The 24,245-nt window shown below is 38.7% G+C and overlaps 1 protein-coding gene across 1 annotated transcript in view; it reads left to right on the forward strand.

Moving 5' to 3' along the window:
- Window positions 1–24,245, forward strand: part of LOC136857030 (Golgi-associated PDZ and coiled-coil motif-containing protein) — a 524,409-nt gene that overhangs the window by 486,531 nt on the left and 13,633 nt on the right. Inside the window, exon 8 of the mRNA XM_067135379.2 lies at window positions 7,464–7,619. Within this exon, the coding sequence (XP_066991480.2) occupies window positions 7,464–7,619 (156 nt within the window). The remainder of the gene's footprint in view (window positions 1–7,463; window positions 7,620–24,245) is intronic.

Below are 24,245 nucleotides of genomic sequence, written 5' to 3' on the forward strand. Positions count from 1 at the left end.
AATTTCAACTTTGTCTGGTGAGCTGTTTTGCAGGAATGAATATTTTGGTTTTCAGGGTTTTACCTCTGTTTCATCCTCTTTGAGGTGGAATTTTTTTTGAAACCCTTCTGTAATAGGTGCCTACACTGTAGTAGAAATGTATTTCCAAAATTTAATTTCTTTATGGCCAGTAGTTTTGCCTGGGCATTGATTGACAATCAGTCAGGACATTGCCTTTTATATACAGTATATAGATAGGAACAAGAAAAAGAACATTTCATTGGAAAACACAGTGACAGGCCAGTGTGGAAAGAGGGAATAACAAAAAGAGGAGAAAAGGGCAAGCATGAAAAACTGAAAAGACAAGGATATTATCCACATCATCATACACTGTCATCTTCAAATAGATACCCTTTCTCTTCATAGTTCCTTGTTCTTAAATATCCATTTCTTCTTAGACACCAATGAGCTAATTTCCTTCAACAGGAAAACAAGAATTGGCATTCATTGAGAAGGCATTTTTGACAGATCATATGTCTTGTTGTGGGAAGTATAGTATAAGAAGAAAGCTGGAAAGAGACAGGAAGTGATAAGAAGATAAAGATGAATACAGGTCATGAAAGACTAGGAACATAGCAAAGATAAAGAAGGAAAATAGGATCCCAGTGGGTCAATGTAAGTACAGTAGAATCTCGGCTATCCGGCTCGTTACTATCTGGCCTACTTAGTACTGTAGTACAGTACAGTACTTTTCCAAAGCTTTAGCAAGCGGGGTTCTGCTGGAACTCGAAGCGGTCTTTAAAAATGTTTTATATACATCTTGTGCTTCTGACACAATTATAAGGTATAGTACAGTATTGTTAATACTTTATCAGAAAAAATCTTGTGAACAAATGAGACATAGAAGTCCTCTTTCAGTGCTCACAAACAACAATGAACACATGCATAGAGCAGCTCTGTTGGCAACTCTGTGATCTTTGCTTCGTCAGTTGTTTATCGAATGTCCAAAGTGCGTATGTTGGTAAATTGTTGTTTTTTGTGCTCATTTGTGTTTTAATTAAAGGTTACAAAACAGGTGATAAACAAAAACGTTGTAGTGACTATGGATAAGAAACTACATGCTATAAGGTGACTAGATTCTGATGTAACAGTCGTAACTACTGCTTTGGAGTTAGGCGTAGGAAACAGTACACTTGGAGACTGGAAGAAAAATCAAGAGGAAATTGCAAAGTGGTGTGCTGCCCAAGGTAGTGGACGTAGAATGAAAGTAAGAAAAATAATGTTGAAAAGTAAGCATAAATAAGTTGAAGGAAGCATTATTTTTGTGGAATGAACACTTGAGAGGAAAAGGCTTGCCCTTTGCTGGACTGATATTGCAGAAAGAAGCATTGCAATGTCAGTGACAAATAGAAGGAAAAAATTCAGAATTTAGTGCCATAGGTACATAGTTGGATCGGTGGTAAAAAAAAAAAAAAAGATTCAGTATTTCCCAGATTACCCTTAGTGGAGCGGGTTTATCTGCTGACAGTGAGTCTGTGCCATTGTTTAAAGACTATCTTCAGAGTTAATTGACGAGGAGGGAATTTCTGGGGAACAATTGTACAACTGTGATGTGAGTGGTTTAAATTACAAGATGCTCCGTACAAAAACGCTTGCTTCAGGGGAAAAAAAAAAAGGAAAAAAACAAAACAAAACAAAACAAAAAGAAAATGAAGCCACGGCACCAGGATACAAGAAAAGTAAGGACTGAGTCACAATCTTGGCTTGCAGCAATGCAAATATAAATAGTCCTTATTGGAAATTATAAATTTTCCAGCTAACTCATTCCTGGTTGCCAGCGTTTCGCGCTGGAAAATTTATAATGTCCAATAACTGACCATTTATATTGGTATTATAAATTTACTCATTCAGAACAAATATTTTGGATTCCCAATGGGAATCAACATCTATATCATTGCAGTAATGCAGCCGGCAACCACAACTTAGGCTTACATTAATAGGGAAATCACAGAAAGCTAGAGCTTTAAAAAATCAGGAATCACTGCCTCTATATTTCACACATCAAAAGATAGCATGCATGAATTCAGAAATCTTTAAAACCTGGTTCCAAAATGAATTCATACCAACTGTAGAGAAATATCTCAAAGACAACAATTTGCAGAGAAAAGCTGTGCTGCTTCTTGATAACATGCCTTTGCATCTTGCCAATGACAAACTCACAGATGGAGATATCAAAGCATTATTTTTACCACTGTTCTTTGTCAGCTGATGGACCAAGGCTTCCTTGAAATGCTAAAGAAAAGTTATCACCGGCGTCTTCTCAGTTCGTGATATCAGCAAGGTGGTTGACCGAAGTGTGGGAAGAGATTCTGGACATATCACTTGTAAGTTCTTGGAAAGTTCTTTTGGACCATGTAGGTGGAGATTTTTACTTTGAATCCATGTGCAAAACCAAAGTTAAAGATAAAATTTTTGATCTTTTTTCACTGCTCAAAAATGTACCAGACTTTGAGGATGTCATTGCTGAAGACATCACGGAATGGATGGCAAATGATGAAGTCGATGAATTAACTGACGGTGATATTGTGGAAATGTTAACGCAGGTGGGGGAAGTAACAGAAGAGGAGGAAACATTCTTAGATGACAGGAAAAAAATCTCATCCTACATTCAGAAAAGTTCAAGATGCCTGAGGCAACACTCTGCAGTACATAAGTGAGCAGGAGGAAGCAACACTGGCTGATGTTATCTGCTTGCATAAGCGAAAGGATATTGCATCACAGGAGGAGGCTAAAGTGGAGAAGCAGTCATCTATCAAAGACTTTTTCTAAAACCTCAAACCTTGTATGTTAAGCCTGATTTTTCACATGTGTGTAATGAATATCTTTAAATCATTTTTGTAACAATTAGGCCTATGTTTTCTGTTAATGTTTTATTTATTTTAAAAGTGCTATTTGTATGTACTTAACAATGCAGATCATCCTATGTTTCCTGTAATTTTTTTAAAAACATGAAGTACATAACTTATAACTAGCATGTACTATGTGAGAAGTCAGAAAATATTAATAAAAGTGGGTTTTGTTATAAAAAAGGGTGTTTTTAATGGTACGGCTAGGTCGGAAGAGAGTATTTATAGAACTCTGGCCTATCTGGCTTTTTTGTTATCCGGCTTGACCTTCCGCCACATTAGGCTCGATAGCCAAGAGTCTACTGTAATTGACAGGAGCAAATATCATTAGGGGCTGAGAAGAAAGGGATGTGGTGGTGGATTACCAGGATCTTTCAAACTAAGAATCACTACTCAGAGAGATGGTGTATTTTACTAAACACTAAATTTGTTCACATACTCGCATTTGTTTTTTCTGTTTTGCCTCTTCACTCACTCATTCACTCACTCACTCACTTGGGCAATCCCACAAGACTTCTCAGCACATTGTCGTTCCAGAACAGTTCACTTCACAGTTAACAAGGATCATCAAACTCCATGTAACTGTTTATAATACCAATATAAATGGTCCGTCATTGGACATTATAAATTTTCCAGCTAACTCACTCTTGGTTGCCAGCGTTTCGCCCTCGTGTGCTAGGGTGGGCTCATCAGTTGGTACCTAGCACACCTACCAATACGCTGGCTAGTGCATACCGTGGAGGCCACTGCGTAGGCTAACTGGAGCCACCGGCAGTGCCAATGCACTAAGAGACTTTGTCTCATTATCAAAAATTGATGCCTGCTTGGCCATCAGATGACATAGATGTTGATTCCCATAGGGAATCTGAAATATTTGTCCTGAATGAGTAAATTTATAATACCAATATAAATGGTCCGTCATTGGACATTATAAATTTTCCAGCTAACTCACTCTTGGTTGCCAGCGTTTCGCCCTCGTGTGCTAGGGTGGGCTCATCAGTTGGTACCTAGCACACCTACCAATACGCTGGCTAGTGCATACCGTGGCAACCAAGAGTGAGTTAGCTGGAAAATTTATAATGTCCAATGACGGACCATTTATATTGGTATTATAAATTTACTCATTCAGGACAAATATTTCAGATTCCCTATGGGAATCAACATCTATGTCATCTGATGGCCAAGCAGGCATCAATTTTTGATAATGAGACAAAGTCTCTTAGTGCATTGGCACTGCCGGTGGCTCCAGTTAGCCTACGCAGTGGCCTCCACGGTATGCACTAGCCAGCGTATTGGTAGGTGTGCTAGGTACCAACTGATGAGCCCACCCTAGCACACGAGGGCGAAACGCTGGCAACCAAGAGTGAGTTAGCTGGAAAATTTATAATGTCCAATGACGGACCATTTATATTGGTATTATAAATTTACTCATTCAGGACAAATATTTCAGATTCCCTATGGGAATCAACATCTATGTCATCTGATGGCCAAGCAGGCATCAATTTTTGATAATGAGACAAAGTCTCTTAGTGCATTGGCACTGCCGGTGGCTCCAGTTAGCCTACGCAGTGGCCTCCACGGTATGCACTAGCCAGCGTATTGGTAGGTGTGCTAGGTACCAACTGATGAGCCCACCCTAGCACACGAGGGCGAAACGCTGGCAACCAAGAGTGAGTTAGCTGGAAAATTTATAATGTCCAATGACGGACCATTTATATTGGTATTATAAATTTACTCATTCAGGACAAATATTTCAGATTCCCTATGGGAATCAACATCTATGTCATCTGATGGCCAAGCAGGCATCAATTTTTGATAATGAGACAAAGTCTCTTAGTGCATTGGCACTGCCGGTGGCTCCAGTTAGCCTACGCAGTGGCCTCCACGGTATGCACTAGCCAGCGTATTGGTAGGTGTGCTAGGTACCAACTGATGAGCCCACCCTAGCACACGAGGGCGAAACGCTGGCAACCAAGAGTGAGTTAGCTGGAAAATTTATAATGTCCAATGACGGACCATTTATATTGGTATTATAAATTTACTCATTCAGGACAAATATTTCAGATTCCCTATGGGAATCAACATCTATGTCATGTAACTGTTTGGCGGACTCATTCCCTATGAATGACTCATCACTAGAGCTGGGATTTTTTTGTAGTATCAAGTGATGAAATATGTACATAAATATGTAACACAATGCACCAAAATATGTAGAATGAGTAAAATATGTATTATCACATAATTAATATAAGCTTACCATTCTGTCAGTTTTAACATGTCAGAACTCACTTTATATTAAATTTTGTTGCACAGTGAACAATTATGTATTTTTAAGTGTTCTCTGGAGTCATATTATTTAGAATCAATAACTTACTTATACAAACTTATAATTTTCTTAGTTACAGCACTCAAAGCGTATTTATACAAATTTTGTAGCACAGTGAACAATCGTGTATTTTTCAATGTTCTCTGGTGTCAGTGAAGGATGTTTGTTACTCAAGATGTTCTTATGTGGAGAGAATGATCTTTCAATGTCACATGATGTAACTGGGGCAGAAAAAGTTACATGTTCACAAACCACTATGTTAGGGTTATTACAACTGAATTTAGTATAGGAATTTTTGCTGGAGAAATGTCCTCAGGTGGATCAATATCATCCCCATTTAGAATTCAGCACATGCTGCAAAATGTTGAATAACCAGGATTTCTCTTCAAAACATTTTGCAATTTACTCCATACACATATATATATATATATATATATATATTTTTTTTTTTTTTTTGCTGAAATTAATCTAATTAATCAGGAGATAAGCATGTAAAATGGAGCATATTGGGATAAAACACTTTCAGAGCAGTTGCAGCTTTAATCATATATGCTGCAGCATCAGAATACATCACTAGACAGTGAAAGTTTAGGCTCTAAAAGGTTATGTTTTAGGCACCTAAAATATGCTCCTTAACTGCTATATTTAGCCACTAAAATGAATAATAGGCATATATATATAAATATAAATATAACTGAGCAGATATCAAGAAAACATTAAAACAGTGGTGTAAACAACCTTAACTTAATTTTAATGTGCAATATCGGTTATTAAAATAAACCAAATACATTTCACCTTCGGCACGTATAGGTAACTCACAATTACAGACTGAGGTTAAACATCATATCCGTAGTTGGCTTCACAGTAAATAATGAGCACTTTCTCTAAATTGTCCATGGAATTTTTTCCCCTGCTATTTTACTTTACGTCGCATTGACACAGATAGGTCTTACGGCAACGATGGGATAGGAAAGGCCTAGGAATGGGAAGGAAGCGGCCGTGGCCTTAATTAAGTTACAGCTCCAGCATTTGCCTGATGTGAAAGTGGGAAACCACGGAAAACCAGCTTCAGGGCTGCCGACAGTGGGATTCGAACCCACTATCTCCCGGATGCAAGCTGGCCACAGAACTTTTAATCCGTTATTCACAAATCTTGAAATAGTTGATTAATTTGTATAGTCTAGCTCTTTACAGTAGTTCAAACATGGCTTTTTAGCTGCTGTCAAGTTCTAGCTTCCCCACTACAACATTTGCAATAAATCTACCCTTAGCATCCATTATTTGATCAACACCAGCTAATATGAAAGCATTTTCTATACACTGTCGTATATTGTACATTGCTTTATCATAGCAGCCTTCAGAGTGATTCTTGCATAATGTTGACTGGTGAGGAACATGTTGCCTGCAGTATTTTTCCAGAAAAGATGTGAATTCAGGCACTTCACATTTATACCATGGATTGGCTGCATTCATTGCACTGCATACATTTTTCTAAAAAGGTTTACTTGAAGGCGAAGACTGCACCTATATAAAGTTGAATATTTCAGTACCAACTTGTTGCACTCCATTTTTTATTGATGATGGAAATGTTCAACTTAATTGTGTTGTATTGCTCTGTTTCCTTTCTTGTAGATTGCAGTATTGAGCCTATGCTGCTATCATGTCTCGGTATGTTAGCTAAATTTGCGTGATATAGTTACTAACAGTCTGTAAAAGAGCTCATAATATTGCTCATATTTATTAATACGTGTCTCTATTGCTTTCAATACATGTACAGTATTTTCCTTCCTTTTTCCATGCTGTTTTGTTTGTATGCATGCGACATGTTTGTTTAATTGACTGTATTTTGATATGTGTGATATTCGTTACAGCTATAGAGGGAGAATACCTATTTAAACCAAGATCCTTTCGCTTGAATTTCTGTATGCCGTGTATATACTGCAAGATCAATAGAGCATATGGAATGTTCATTTGAAAGTGGAGTTGTTATATAGTTCAGATTTATTATTCTTTTTAAGTCATTTATAGAAAGATGAGAATATAAATAAGAACACACAACAGGACAATCACAAGGACAGGTTAGCATCAGAAGAGGGATCAGTAGAACAGGAGACAAGGACAACTTGTAAACACGAAAGGGCGATGCTGACCTACCATTATGTTTATCCCGTTGTGTGTTGCTATCTTTCTATATTTGACTTATTAGTCACTTGTTTGTTCCATTCCATTACTTCTGTTATTCTTTTGTATAGATATCGATTTTTTGATGATGAAGTCATGGATGGGAATGATGCCATTAGTCTCCATCCTCTTCACAATGGATACCATGGTAATCAGAACAATAATTGTGCCTTAATGACTACACCAACTGCTCCTCGGACACCTGAGTCGCCCAACTTGCAGAATAGGTAAGTTCTTTTACCCTTGAGCACAACAGCGGTTTTGGTTCTGGTACTCTGGTACTCTGGTTTTTGCTGACTTCCTGTTATCTTACTATACTGATCCATAGATGGCAATATTTACACATTAGATTAGCGTATAGGAAGCTACAAAGGGATCAGGAAACAGGTTAGTATGGGGAGAACGATGACTGAAAGGAGAAAGACCATCAAACATGAAATCACAAAAAAGTTTGAAAACTCAGCATCACCTGCTGTGTTCTTCATGGATGTGTTCTTTCCTCATCAGTTCTCCATTCTTTTACATACTTGATCATTTCCTTTCTATTGCTTATGATATAGGAATCAGTGTATTGTGTCCCACATCCTGTAGCTTTTATATACAAGATTAAATAGGCCTACCTTATTTCTTGGGACTAGTAGTTTCCCATTTGTCCTGGTAGGACTGGATCATTCTTGTTATAGCCATTCACATCAGCTAACATGTAATTCGTAGACCTTCTACCACTTTCCAGACTTTCCAGCAATGGAAGATTTGCAGTCCATATCATCATCATCTCATCATCATTGTACAGTTCCAGTTTCCCAGGTACTGTTAACCCCTCAGCGTCGCAGCCATTTAAATAGCTTCCTACTCCGCGGCCGGATGAGATTTCAACTACGCGCGACTGAAATGCATCGATTCGCTTAAAGCGTTACTATAAGTATAAGAGTAGCCCGATTTTCACGAAATTTGGAATTCCTTATGACAGAACTATCAATATGCAAATAATTACATAATTGTTTCACATTTCCTTAGTAATTTAGTCCCGTGTGATAAGAGTTCGAAGCACTCTTTGAGACAGGGACTCAAGTCACACTACTGGCAGCAGTACACTGACGTCTTCTTTTCGCCGTGTTTTGAACACAGGATATAATGTCTCTGAGGTTTGGATTTCCAACCCTTGTGTGGTAATTTCCTGATAAAATGTCTTTCCTGCAACCTTGGAACTGTATTATCTGATGCGCGCCGGCCTTGAATATTTCGTTCCTCTCCCTCCCGAGCGAGCGTATTTTGTAAACAAACCTTTCACCAGCTGAACCCGATAAGGTAATTTCTCAATATTTGTCTCTGTGACCTGTGTGAGTATTATTAGAGAATTTAGCAATCAGAATTCACCGTTGAAAAGTTCTCTTTGACCTGTATAATTATCTATAGTCTCTTACACGAAATTTCCAAGTACTGTTTCCTCCTCATCGTCACTCTCATCATTTACCACTGCTACATCATCTATTTCATTATCACTGCTGCTTATACTGTCTCTACTACTTCCGATTAAACTTTCATCTGAATTATACAATATTTCAAGCACGTTACTGTCAGTCATACCACAGCTGAGCGCGGCGCGTCACACGGACTGATGAAGCTGCAGCGAGACCGAAAGCAACAGGACGAAACTGAATGAGGGGAATAACATTTATGACGAAACAAACCAACTCGATACATATTTCGGATAAAAGGTCGAGACAACGTCTTTCAAGCGAGATATATACCATGAACAACTGGTTCTCGTATCGTATGACGGAAAGCAGCACTGACTGATGCCTACACAGAGCGCTCGTGGATAGTTACGAAAATATTACAAGCCGAGAAATAAAGACAAATATCATAAATAAGCCGCACTCCCAATGTACAAATAGAGCAAAGAACATCACACGAAAAGACAAACTTCTCAGATCATCATTTCTTTATTTTATTCTGTGGGAAAGAATGAAGCAAACAGACTTTAAAAAAAGCAAGAGATTAGTGCTCAGACTTATTTGACAAATAATTATCCTTGCAAAAACAACTACATTATAACGATTTTTCAATTCTTATTTACAACACTAATAAACCCGAAAATGTCTTCTTGGAAACAAAACAATTTGCATATCAGTAACTCCAAAACTCTTCGCGCTATAGCCGTAAATGTGAAACCATGTATGGGTCTATACCACGTATAGAGGTCGGCGGCTACGGAAGGAAAGAGGGTCTATACCACGTATAGATGTCGGCGCTGAGGGGTTAATGAGCCTTTTCCACTTCTTCCTGTCCATATACAACTTGTCATGGAGAACCTGTATCATAAACTTCTATTTCATAATTCCACATTTCCTCATTCAATACAACTTGATCTACTGCTGACTTGGTATCCCCAGATATTCTAGTTGGTTGATTTACAACTGCCTTTAGACCATACAAGGAAAGCAATATTTCTAGCCGTTGCTTATTTCGCCCAGCATTATTCTCTAAAAAATCTACATTAAAGTCTCCCATGATTATTACATTTTTGTTCTTATTCTGTAGGTCATCTAAAATAATTTCAATATTATTATAAAAAGTTTCAACATTACTAGAAGGATTTCTATAAATGCATTTAAGTATTAACTTATAATCCACTAGTTCAACAAAGCTAGCCTCGAAATGCTCCTCTACCTTCAGATATTCAAATTTATCCAATTGCTTACATTTGATGTTATTATTTGCATATACAGTATACATGAACCTCCACACTTCATTTTCTTTCTACAAACTTACTTGCAAGAGCATAACCTTCTAATACAAAGTTTGAAATCTCATCCTCTACCAACCAATGTTCAGTTAAACGTAAAACATCATACCCTTGTAGGTTATATGCCAACAGAACCTCCATACTTAGAATTTTATTTCTTAAAGATTGAACATTCTGGTGGAACAAATTTAGCTCTCCCTTTAGATTATTACTATTTTTACCTTTTATCTTAAAAAATCCTGCTCTAGTAATACCGGTCGTTTCCTTGTCTTACTTGATGTTCTTATTTCTGGTTGTTTAGATTGCCCTCCTTCAGTTCGTCCTCTTGGTGCTCCAACATTCAGCTTCTCCAGTAACTCCTCTCCTCGTTCATCCAAGTAACTGCTACTGATGAGCTTAATGGTTTCCTCACGAGTTTTCCCTGAGTACTCGGTGCTTTCTGGTATTGCTGTCTCTGATGATTGAGGTAGAATCACATTAATCACTTTCAGCTGATTTTCTTCTCCTGGGCATCCTTCTTTAGTTGTTGCACTCACCTCAACTACTTCTTCAACTCTTCTTACTTTCATTACCTGTTAATGTTCTGCAACTTTCTCATCTTTATCGAGCAGCAATGGTGTGATATTACTCATGATAGTTGTTCCTGGGGTCTGCCGTATTTTTTCCCTTAAGTATATTACATAGCTGCATTTTCCCTCTTCTGCTAAGATGCGTGTCAGGATTTGTGAAATATCTTCGATCCATGTTGCCCATATCAATTATTTCTGTATTTTGAAAGCATTTGACAATCTTCTGTAGCTGCCTGTTTGTATCATTAACCAACTTATTTACTCAAGAACATTCAGTTAAATCATGTCAATGTGGAATATTACATAATATTACATTGGTGGTCTTTAATTTACAAAGTCCATTCTTCACCCCTGAAATCACATTTGATGCTTCATTTCTAGCAGTATCATTAGTCCCTGCCATAATAACCACATAGTCATTCTCATTAAGTGTTCCCATCTCTTCCATATCTGACTTAAGAACCTCTTTGAACAGAGCACCTCGCTTGACAAAACCTACAACGTTAGTCCCCGGTAGCATATCACTAAGTTCGACAGCAATACCCTGATCATGGCTATCCCCGTACAAATCTACCTTATGTTCTTTCTTCCTCAACCCCAGTGCAGGCTTCCTTGTAATGGCTGGAGCGTTAATAATCTTCACACATTCTTCTTCACTAGAGGTAATTGATTCAAGGACCTGGAACTTATTCCTGAATTCAATACCTAGGCCTGCTCCCCGATCATGATTAGTTTTAGGCGTACTGTTGCAACTCCTCGTAATTACTTCCGACCATGTCTCAGTTTGCACTTCAGTCACTCCATTTAAACTAAGTGTATTACATTTAATACTTTTAATGTCCTCCCACAACATTCAAATGATTTCATCCCTTGAGGCCAGTTTGGATAATAAATTAACATAGTCAACACACTTTCCCGCTTCCGCATGCACGATGCATGCATCACATACACAGACACTTTGGAATTATTTTTCCTTTGGCCTTTGTCCTGAGCCACACTTCCACTGGTATTTGACACCTTCTTTCCATCATTAAATTCTATACACTCACTACTTTCCATTAAACTATTACATTTCTGAAAATTCTCAACAGCTTGAGGAGTAACACAACCGGTAAGCGCCATTTTTATACAGTTATTTAAAATTTCTCTTTGACTATATCAAAAATAATAGTGTAATACCAAAGGAATGGAAGGAATCTATAATAATACCAATTTATAAAGGAAAGGGTGATAAAAGGAAACCTGAGAACTATAGAATAGTCAGCCTGATCAGTCTAGTTTGTAAAATCCTCGGGAGTTTAATAGCAAAATATATATGACGGTATGTGAAGATAAAAATTGGTTCATGAGGAGCCAGTATGGATTTAGAAATAAATTTTCTTGTGAGGCACAACTGGTGGGATTTCAGCAGGACATATCACATCAGTTGGATTCGGGAGGCCAGTTGGATTGTGTAGCCATAGACCTTTCTAAGGCACGTGACAGAGTGGAACATGGAATATTATTAAAGAAGAAACTGGAGGGAATAGAATTGGACATAAGGGTTATATGTTGGATAAGAACATTTCTAAATTCATGGGTTCAAAATGTCAAAATATCATGTATCACAGGAAGAGAAAGTTTGGAAGGGAATTCCACAGGGTAGTAAAATCAGCCCTTTACTATTCTTAACATGTTGAGCGCCAGACCAAAATTCATGGGATTGCCGTCTAGTGCCATGAGCTAATAACATCGAGTTACTCTCTGGTGCCAAAACGTTCACAGGCTTAACCAAGCAAGTGATCGCTGAAATGAGGATATATTTATGATATATTAGTGTAAGTTAACTAATTATGTATATTAGGTCAAATATTGCGCCCCCATATGAGGTCGTATTGGTCATTACGACTTGTACATGTACACGCGCCCCCATATGGGATCGCAAATATACAGGAGTTCATGTCCTGATGCTCGGCCATACTTACCTTTTCCTTTGTAGGGATATGTTATATGCCATTGAATATGAGAGACATGTTAGCTTGTTTTTACTGGAGCGTACAAAAGTACGATTCCCGATTTAAAGTTAGGAAATGTTTGTAAATGACGATCCCCTGATTTTATGTTAGGAAATTTTCGTATGAAATTTTGTTAGTGAAAATCATGTGTTATTTTGGTAAATAAGGATGTAAGAGCATAATATTATATGGAAAATTTGTAGTTAGGGAAGATTGAATGTCTATATCATTATGGTTGTATAACTTTTAATTTGAGTAACAGTCTGTACACATAGCCTAGCAGTGATGATTGTGTAACATGGGAAAACGGTGACCATATCGTTGAAGACGGTTGAAATTGGTTAAAACTGTTGTAACAGGTGGCTTGGAAACCCAGAGTACAGTTGGGAGGTGTATGCTGAAATTTGTAATTCATCAGTGTGGATGGACGTGCGAGATCGCCATTTGCTCTGTACCGGGTTCAAAATCACTGTAACTACACAGGCTACTTAATCTACATCATCAATGTCCAACTTATTCAATAAATTACTTTTGGAAAAGTAAAACAAAAAATAATTGGTTTAAAGAAGTTCAGAATGATTTACAAGAGCTGAATATTACAATGAAGCAAATTGAAAATAGAGAAGAAAAAAGGATTCTCAAGAACAAACAAATAAGATTGTCATTAAAAACTGTACAACACAAACAATATGTCATATCTGATGATGAAAGGGCAGACAGGTCAGCCAGAATGAAGAGGTTTTGGGAAAGGAAGAAGATGATGCAAGCTAAATCTTCAGTTAATTCTTTGTTAACATAAATGTATTTGGGTTTGATTTAAGTGCTTCAATGTGGGCATCAACTATGTAAATAAATAAATAAATAAATAAATAAATAAATAAATACGTGAGTGAGTGAGTGAGTGAGTGAGTGAGTGAGTGAGTGAGTGAGTGAGTGAGTGAGTGAGTGAGTGAGTGAGTGAGTGAGTGAGTGAGTGAGTGAGTGAGTGAGTGAGTGAGTGAGTGAGTGAGTGAGTGAGTGAGTGAGTGAGTGAGTGAGTGAGTGAGTGAGTGAGTGAGTGAGTGAGTGAGTGAGTGAGTGAGTGAGTGAGTGAGTGAGTGAGTGAGTGAGTGAGTGAGTGAGTGAGTGAGTGAGTGAGTGAGTGAGTGAGTGAGTGAGTGAGTGAGTGAGTGAGTGAGTGAGTGAGTGAGTGAGTGAGTGAGTGAGTGAGTGAGTGAGTGAGTGAGTGAGTGAGTGAGTGAGTGAGTGAGTGAGTGAGTGAGTGAGTGAGTGAGTGAGTGAGTGAGTGAGTGAGTGAGTGAGTGAGTGAGTGAGTGAGTGAGTGAGTGAGTGAGTGAGTGAGTGAGTGAGTGAGTGAGTGAGTGAGTGAGTGAGTGAGTGAGTGAGTGAGTGAGTGAGTGAGTGAGTGAGTGAGTGAGTGAGTGAGTGAGTGAGTGAGTGAGTGAGTGAGTGAGTGAGTGAGTGAGTGAGTGAGTGAGTGAGTGAGTGAGTGAGTGAGTGAGTGAGTGAGTGAGTGAGTGAGTGAGTGAGTGAGTGAGTGAGTGAGTGAGTGAGTGAGTGAGTGAGTGAGTGAGTGAGTGAGTGAGTGAGTGAGTGAGTGAGTGAGTGAGTGAGTGAGTGAGTGAGTGAGTGAGTGAGTGAGTGAGTGAGTGAGTGAGTGAGTGAGTGAGTGAGTGAGTGAGTGAGTGAGTGAGTGAGTGAGTGAGTGAGTGAGTGAGTGAGTGAGTGAGTGAGTGAGTGAGTGAGTGAGTGAGTGAGTGAGTGAGTGAGTGAGTGAGTGAGTGAGTGAGTGAGTGAGTGAGTGAGTGAGTGAGTGAGTGAGTGAGTGAGTGAGTGAGTGAGTGAGTGAGTGAGTGAGTGAGTGAGTGAGTGAGTGAGTGAGTGAGTGAGTGAGTGAGTGAGTGAGTGAGTGAGTGAGTGAGTGAGTGAGTGAGTGAGTGAGTGAGTGAGTGAGTGAGTGAGTGAGTGAGTGAGTGAGTGAGTGAGTGAGTGAGTGAGTGAGTGAGTGAGTGAGTGAGTGAGTGAGTGAGTGAGTGAGTGAGTGAGTGAGTGAGTGAGTGAGTGAGTGAGTGAGTGAGTGAGTGAGTGAGTGAGTGAGTGAGTGAGTGAGTGAGTGAGTGAGTGAGTGAGTGAGTGAGTGAGTGAGTGAGTGAGTGAGTGAGTGAGTGAGTGAGTGAGTGAGTGAGTGAGTGAGTGAGTGAGTGAGTGAGTGAGTGAGTGAGTGAGTGAGTGAGTGAGTGAGTGAGTGAGTGAGTGAGTGAGTGAGTGAGTGAGTGAGTGAGTGAGTGAGTGAGTGAGTGAGTGAGTGAGTGAGTGAGTGAGTGAGTGAGTGAGTGAGTGAGTGAGTGAGTGAGTGAGTGAGTGAGTGAGTGAGTGAGTGAGTGAGTGAGTGAGTGAGTGAGTGAGTGAGTGAGTGAGTGAGTGAGTGAGTGAGTGAGTGAGTGAGTGAGTGAGTGAGTGAGTGAGTGAGTGAGTGAGTGAGTGAGTGAGTGAGTGAGTGAGTGAGTGAGTGAGTGAGTGAGTGAGTGAGTGAGTGAGTGAGTGAGTGAGTGAGTGAGTGAGTGAGTGAGTGAGTGAGTGAGTGAGTGAGTGAGTGAGTGAGTGAGTGAGTGAGTGAGTGAGTGAGTGAGTGAGTGAGTGAGTGAGTGAGTGAGTGAGTGAGTGAGTGAGTGAGTGAGTGAGTGAGTGAGTGAGTGAGTGAGTGAGTGAGTGAGTGAGTGAGTGAGTGAGTGAGTGAGTGAGTGAGTGAGTGAGTGAGTGAGTGAGTGAGTGAGTGAGTGAGTGAGTGAGTGAGTGAGTGAGTGAGTGAGTGAGTGAGTGAGTGAGTGAGTGGTCCAGACTATTTACACTACATCTTTTACTGCGCAGTTTGCTCATAATGACTTAAAGGAAAAGGAAACTCACAGCACAGTTACGTAAACATTCCGTGGACAAGATGGATAATGACTTTGTCACCTTATAAAGTACTCCTGACATACCCGTATGGGTTTTACTTTACAGAAAAACAATATATATACAAATCTCCACCTTATCAATACAAATTTATTTTACATTAAGCAGGTAAATATAGTAAAATAGTCAAGACTAGTTTCGACCCCTAGGGGGTCATCCTCAGTTGACATGCATTAAAAATTGTATTGTTCATAAAAACATCACATATAGTGGTAAAAGTTTAGACTAATTTAGACTGATCATTAATGTTGGTATGTCTAATGCATGACTAGTGTGCATCGTTCATGAAGACACATATCACCTTACTGCTACTACCATCCAATTTTAGGTTATATAATATGGAACACACATATGTTTGTGTAACTCAACAGTGGCAAGTTCAACTATGTACACAATTAGCTATTGATTAGTCACATGAAAGTACAGAACACTGGCTTGAACATTTCTGATTGAGGTATCAATGCAACACCTAACTTGCATACATCCTAGAAGCTAAATTCAGTTTGTAAGGCCCATTACTTCTGATTGAAACTTAGTATGAAGTTAAAATTTGAATAAAAATATTTGCTAATGTGGACATTAAAATGTTATTAAAATGGGCATATAGTCAAAAACAGTGGTATGTATGCCACACATGTCTAGTTAAAAATACATTACATTGATGTTGTTTATGTGCGGTACAACATGTACACTGATTTGGAATAAATGAGGTTTGTATATATAGTGTTCCAACAAAATGGATCCATAAAAATATTATATGTAAAGACAATTGGTATTATAATGATCCGCTGCAGATCAGGTAATGCTGTTTATTTATCTGGAGATATTATTGGCGGCTACAGATGTTGGAGTTATTAGAAATGTTAATGGAGCATGTTTTCTTCCGTAGTCGCGATGTTTATAGTTGGTGGCATTAGTCAAATATGTTGAAAGTTATGCGTCTTGGTGCACGTTGATTTGTCCTGGAAGCTTATATGTTGTAAAAAACAAGGTGGAGTGTGTAAAGTGTTGGAACCGTGCGTTCTTTGTAGCTGCCTGTTGCTCCATTAACATTTCTAATAACTCCAACATCTGTAGCCGCCAATAATATCTCCAGATAAATAAACAGCATTACCTGATCTGCAGCGGATCATTATAATACCAATTGTCTTTACATATAATATTTTTATGGATCCATTTTGTTGGAACACTATATATACAAACCTCATTTATTCCAAATCAGTGTACATGTTGTACCGCACATAAACAACATCAATGTAATGTATTTTTAACTAGACATGTGTGGCATACATACCACTGTTTTTGACTATATGCCCATTTTAATAACATTTTAATGTCCACATTAGCAAATATTTTTATTCAAATTTTAACTTCATACTAAGTTTCAATCAGAAGTAATGGGCCTTACAAACTGAATTTAGCTTCTAGGATGTATGCAAGTTAGGTGTTGCATTGATACCTCAATCAGAAATGTTCAAGCCAGTGTTCTGTACTTTCATGTGACTAATCAATAGCTAATTGTGTACATAGTTGAACTTGCCACTGTTGAGTTACACAAACATATGTGTGTTCCATATTATATAACCTAAAATTGGATGGTAGTAGCAGTAAGGTGATATGTGTCTTCATGAACGATGCACACTAGTCATGCATTAGACATACCAACATTAATGATCAGTCTAAATTAGTCTAAACTTTTACCACTATATGTGATGTTTTTATGAACAATACAATTTTTAATGCATGTCAACTGAGGATGACCCCCTAGGGGTCGAAACTAGTCTTGACTATTTTACTATATTTACCTGCTTAATGTAAAATAAATTTGTATTGATAAGGTGGAGATTTGTATATATATTGTTTTTCTGTAAAGTAATATCCATCAATACGGAAATGAAACTTATAAATAACAATACCCGTATGGGGTCGCGCCACAACAGGAATTGATGAGTGAAATGTGGACTATGCACTTACTTAAATAGATAGCCAACAGATGGCAGGAAGAGGATTTATACAGCTTCGAAACACACACTTACTGCGCCCCCAAATGGATTCGCACTTTTCTCGATTTCGAACGAATGTATGACCCCATATGGGAACGTGAAGTTCAAATCTTGACTACCCTCACGTACCCAAATGGGGTTGCTTGGCACTCAACATGTTAATATATGCAAATGATTTAGGGAACAACATAACATAAAAAATAAGATTGTATGCAGTTGATATAATTGTTTATAGGGAAATAAATAACATAGAGGACTGTACAGAATTACAAGGGACCTTGACAGTATCCAACAATGGGTTGAAGAGAATAATATGAAGATTAATGGAGGCAAATCAATTGTCACAACATTTACAAACTGGAGCTTGTCTGTCTGTTAGGTCATCAGCCCAGAGGCTGGTTGGATCCTCAAATTGCACCACCAAAGGCTATGCGGTTATAAGGAAACCCCAAAAACCAATGGCAGCACCAAAATGAGGCATACTAGGCAAGATGAGGAGTGAGGTAGTTTGCCATTGCTTTCCTCACCAGGTCAGAAAGTACTATTGAAGCTTGACTGACCCTATGAGCAACACCTTTCGTAACACTGAGATGCACTAGTCGTGCTCTGAATGTCATTACTCATCACTACCCATACTCCAGCAGCTTCCATAATGTCACAGCCATGTATGTTGACTGGGACTTCGGTGGAAGCTACACTTTACTCTGGCCTGTGCCAAGAGATGGATGCAAAAGTACTGTATCCATCAAGAAATGACAGCAGGTGCTAACAGGAGCTTAAAAACTGAATTTAAATATACTTTGAATGAGGTAATTGTCCCAAAAGATTGCAAGTGCAAATACTTAGATGTGAGATTTGAAAGTAATTTGCACTGGAAGGGTCATGTTGATGACATTGTTGGGAAAGCATACAGATCGTTACATGTCATAATCATGCAACAAAGCATTAAAAGAGAAAAGTTACTTAAGTATGGATCATCCATTATTGGAATATGCAAACAGTGTTTGGGATCCTCGCCAGGAATACCTAATAAAAGAAATAGATGGTGTGCAGAGGAAAGCAGTAAGATTTGTAACGGGAGATTTCAGGAGGAAAAGTAGTGTATCAGAAATGTTACAGAAACTTGGGTGGGCAGCTTTAAGTAAGAGAAGGGAGAAAACTAGACTTGTAGGATTAATATAGAGCGTATACAGGAGAGGAAGCATGGGGTGAAATCTGTGAGAGGCTTCAGTTAAAAAATAATTATATCATAGGGCTGATCACAAGTATAAAATTAGGCGGGATTTTAGCAGAAATGATTGGGGTAAATTTTCATTCATTGCGAAGAGCGTGAAGGAGTGGAACAGTTTACCTGGGGAAGTGTTTGATCGTTTTCCAAAATCTGTACAGATATTCAAGAAAAGAATAAACAGCAACAGAGAAAAGAAATGTTCGAGGGCATTTGACTTGTGTAGGTTATTGTAATAATTTTCGTGAATAAATTAATTCCATCCCCTTGTCTCTGGAGACTGGACAGCTGAAGTAGGGGACTGCCTGTAGGGGTGAAGTATAGTGGGGACTTCAAGGGCCCTGGGACCGCTACGGTAGCTGTGAAGGCCCTTCAGTAACTCTGAAAAGCAGTGGCCAATGGGGCTCTGGTTAAGATGCAGCAGGTCATTATGCATGTTAGGTAAAAAAAAAAAAAAAGCAATGTACATTTAAATATTATATCAATATTATTTAGTATTTTTTGAAGTGATCCACATACTGGATATGAGTTGATTATGTAAGTACAGGAGATATTGTAAGTAGAATTTTGTAAATAATATAAATTTATTAAGGATGAGCTGTGTGTGTAATAGAAAAAGTGTTAATGTAAATTGTATAATACTGTATTTTAGGAGAATTGTCTTCTTTTCTTTTTAACTTAAAATGTAGTTGTTGAGAATAATGTATTTTTGTGTATCATTTGCCACCGAGGTAGAGACCTCATTTGCAAATAAAGTATTTTGATTTGATTTGATTTTGATTTGATTTGATTTGATTTGATTTGATTTTGATTTTGATTTTGATTTGATTTGATTTGATTTGATTTGATTTGATTTGATTTGATTTGATTTGATTTGATTTGATTTGATTTGATTTGATTTGATTTGATTTGATTTGATTTGATTTGATTTGATTTGAAAACATCTGAGAGAAAGTCAGCCATGGGCATTCTAGTGCATTCAGATGTTTGCGGCCCCATGGGCATTCCCTCACACTGCAAAAAATAGATAATTTTCACATTCATTGATGACTACTCCAGATGGTGCGAAGTAAAGCCCGTTTAACAGAATATTCAAGTACTTAAAGAATTCAAAATTTTCAGATCTCTTATATACACATAACAAACAAACCAAACTCCATGGCACAACAGCTCCAAAGGACCATGGCTTATCAAGCGACCGCTGTTCAGCCCGAACGCCTGCAGATTATGAGGTGACATGTGGTCAGCATGACGGATCTTCTCGGCCGTTATTTTTGGCTTTCTAGACCGGGGCCACAATCTCATCAACAGATGGCTCCTCAATTATAATCACGTAGGATGAGTGAGCTTCGAATCAGCCCTCAGATTCAGATAAAAATCCCTGACCTGGCCAGGAATCGAGCCTGGGGCCTCCAGGTAAGCGGCAGGCATGCTACCCCTACACCGCGGGGCCATCACATGTATACACAACAGGGGAAGAAAATCAAGTGTCTTCAATCTGATAATGGATTAGAATTTGTGAACTGAGACTTTGACGAACTACTTGAGAAACTTGGGATATCCTAATGACTGACAGCCCCTTACAATCCCAAACAGAATGGTGTTGTTGAGAAATGCAATAGAACACTCATGGAAATGGCAAGATGTCTGCTAATACAATCAGGGTTGCCATCAGCATTTTGGGGACAGGAAGTCAACGTTGCAAACGTCATCAGAAACAGGTGTCCCATGAAAAAGTTGAAGGGAAGATGCCATACGAGCTTTGGCATGGCAAGCCACCTGATGTGACTGACTTCAAGCCGTTTGGATGTGAAGTGTTCGTCATGAACAGGTCATCAGGGAGAAGTAAACTCGAGCCTCGCTCCATGAAAGGAATCTTCTTAGGATACAACGCAGAAACAAAGGGGTACCAGGTCTGGATTCTCAGCAAGGATAAGATTGTAGTGTCAAGAGACGTCAAGTTCTTGGGGAAGTCACCTATGCAGTCAACCAATGAATGTGGAGATTTCGAGCCGGAGGGAGTGACTTCGTGAGAACACCCAGTCCACTGAACGACGACATTGAAGCAGAGAAGCCATCCATTGAAATCAATCTCAGTTGCTCTCAAGGGCAAGATGTAGATGCTGAAATCTTAGACCAACAAGATAACGTTGAAGCAGAAGATTTGGACCAGAAGGATTTTCTCGGTTTACCTGTGGAGAAAGCATCCGGACACTGACCCGGGAGAAGATGCAAGATTTACACTGGGCAACCAGGAAGACCCCATTTTGATCGTGGTGACAGAGCACCAATAAATCATGACAATGAAGAGAAGGCAGACTTCGCATATTGACTAAAGTCCCTATTTCAGAGGCTTTGTATGGTGCACAATCACACGAATGACTAGAAGTTCTGGCAAATTAAGTCAAGTCAATGCTGAAAAACAAGACATGGAACATAGTATCAAGGTCTGTAGCCAAGAATGTGATGGAGAAGAGAACAGCCTGGATTGTTGCAAAAGAATACTCCCAACGTTTCGGGAAGGACTATCATGAAACTTTTTCTCCGGTTTCTCGATTGGATTCATTTCATTTGGCCATCACATATGCAGCACAGAACAGGATGAATATTCATCAGTATGATGTGACTACAGCCTATTTCAATGATGTCTTGGATGAAGATGTGTTTACGGAGTTGTCTAACAAGATGGTAGAAGTACTCGAATACATCATTAGAAAGAATCGCGATATAACATTCATCCATAAAGCTGAGGCCATATTGCAAAGGCTTCATCTGTCACATAAAGAAGGCTTAATATGGCTTGAAGCAGGCTAGTCGAGCTTTGCACCGATGCCTTGATCAACAGTTACGTAGTCAAGGAACAGTACCGAGGAAGGGAGACCCATGCATATATGTGAAGGACCAAGATGAGGATCTAACCATCATTGTAATATATATATAGACGATATTTTGGTGATGTTTCGGAACCCTGAGAAAATTATTCAGTACAAAAGTAGTTTAAGTGAGGCTTTCAAGTTAAAGAATCTTGGTGAGATGTAGTGTTGTCTGGGGATAGACTTCTGCATAGATAACAACAAGATTACCTTGAATCAGAGGACATACATAGAGGATATCCTGCGTCATTTCAACATGTCAGAATGCATTTCCATATCCACGCCGGCCATTGCTGGAACGAAGCTCACCAAAGCTGATGTATGGACCAGTTCAGATGGTGACAAACCACACTACTGCAAACTCATCAGATGTCTACTGTATCTTTCAAAAGCTACACGTCTTGACATGGCACATGCAGTTAGTTGCCTGGGCCAGTTCAACGATTGCTTTGGAATGTCTCACTGGGTGGCAGCAAAGAGGTTTTTGTGCTATTTAAAGGGCACCTTGAACTTGGGGATCACTTACAGCTTTGGAAAAGAATCAGTAGTGGGTTTCGTGGATGCTGATTATGCACTGTCGATCGATGATGGACATTCATTTACTGGATATGTCTGTATTATAAATGACAGTCCTGTTACATGGGATTCCAGGAAACAACACGCAGTAGCTGTGTCAACCACTGAGGCGGAGTATATGGCGCTCAGTGATGCCACTAAAGAACTTGTTCACTTTTGACATTTTTTGAAAGAGTTTGTAGTACCTCATGTTAAGATGATGACATTATACGACGACAATTTTGGTGCTCAGAAACTAGCCACAAATCCATTTATCGTGCACGAGCAAGCACATAGATTTTCACCATCACTTTGTTTGGGAAACTGTTCAGTCTGGAGCCATGAATTTGGAGCATGTTGCATCTGGATACATGCCAGCTGATATCTTGACAAAGGCCTTGTCCAAACCGAAATAGGAACGGTGTGTGCAACTTTTGAGACTATCAAGACTGAGAATTGAGGACCTACAGATTGTCTCGAGGGGAAGTGTGGGAAATATCTGTGGAGTGATCCAACTCTGCCAGTGATTTAATGAATGATTCCCGAATGACATCACCAAAGGGCACAGTTCCCACTGAAGTTAGTTTTTAATGCTTCCTTTGTTTTTAGTCAACATTCACTTCTTTGCATTGTTTTATAAGTTTTAACTAACTTGATTGCTGAATATACATTCATAAAAGATAAATGGGATCATGTTATTTATTGTGCAATAACTTGCCACAGTTTACTAGAATAGGGCTTTAGTCATTTTGTTATAAATAAAATTCTACTGTACTGGTAATTTTCTTTATAGACTTTGATAAAGCTAATGCCATAAGATCTTAGATCCTGACCATTTCACAGTTACACTCACGTGAGAGAGAGAGAGAGAGAGTGTGTGTGTGTGTGTGTGACAAAAAAAAGCCTGGTAACAAAGATTTTCCTAACCTCTAGTCAAAGCAGTCGATTAAGATAGTCATTTGACCTGTGTTTTTACAATGTGAAATTGTGGAGGTGGTGGTTTGAAACAGAACAAAAAACACTTTTGTCTGCAATGTAACATAGTTAAAATGACTAGTCTTCAGTGTTCATTGTTGGTGGAGTAAATTCCAGTTTAGTGGCTGGTATTTAAGAGTGCTTAAATGTGAGAGATCCAGGTCTTTACTGTCAGTTACTGGAATCTGCAGCCACGCTAGGGGAGTCACACAATCTCCTTAGAGGAAAGAGGGCTGTCTACCTACCTACTTGCATGTTCAGTTCAGAGGGCATCATGCTGGAGTGTGGTCAGGTGCATGGTGTACTTCTTGTGAGGACTTAGGCTGTTTTTTCCATTTGGGCAGTGCCATACTGTCACCATAGCATAGCAGTGTGTTTGTCACCAGTCGTTTACCTTTCTGGTTGACCAGCAAGTGACAGTAATTTACTGCCATGTTAAAGAGCTTCATTTCAGGGCAATATTCTGGCAATTAAATAGGATACTTCTTAGCGCTTTCTAAGAACTGTTACGTGCTTTTCAAAGAATCTGACATTTCCTTTTAGTTGTTGCTCGTGAAGTTTAAAAAGAAATTCTATAGGTTTACTTACGCAGTCTGGATGTTTTGTCTGCAAGTGTGTCTTAAGTTTCACAGGCTTCAAACTGTCTTTAGTTAAAATCTCCAAACAAAGAATGCATTGAGGTCATTCCAGATTATTCAAAAGAATTCTGGTAAAGCCGAATGTCAGATAATTGTCTTGATATTTACGCATTTTGCTTTTGGGTTTAGAATTAATATTGCTGGTGGGAATAGAAGTAAAAACCAAACGAGCAATGTACTTTGATTAAATTTTAATCTTGTTCCTTATTAGGACTGAATATTTTCAAAGGAGAGCAAGCATTCAATAAATCACTTCCATGGAGGTCTCCTGTTGCTTATTTTTCTCTCTTACAACTTGCTTTACATCACATACAAAT

The sequence above is a fragment of the Anabrus simplex genome, chromosome 1, assembly GCF_040414725.1.
Source record: "Anabrus simplex isolate iqAnaSimp1 chromosome 1, ASM4041472v1, whole genome shotgun sequence".
NCBI lineage: Eukaryota > Metazoa > Arthropoda > Insecta > Orthoptera > Tettigoniidae > Anabrus > Anabrus simplex.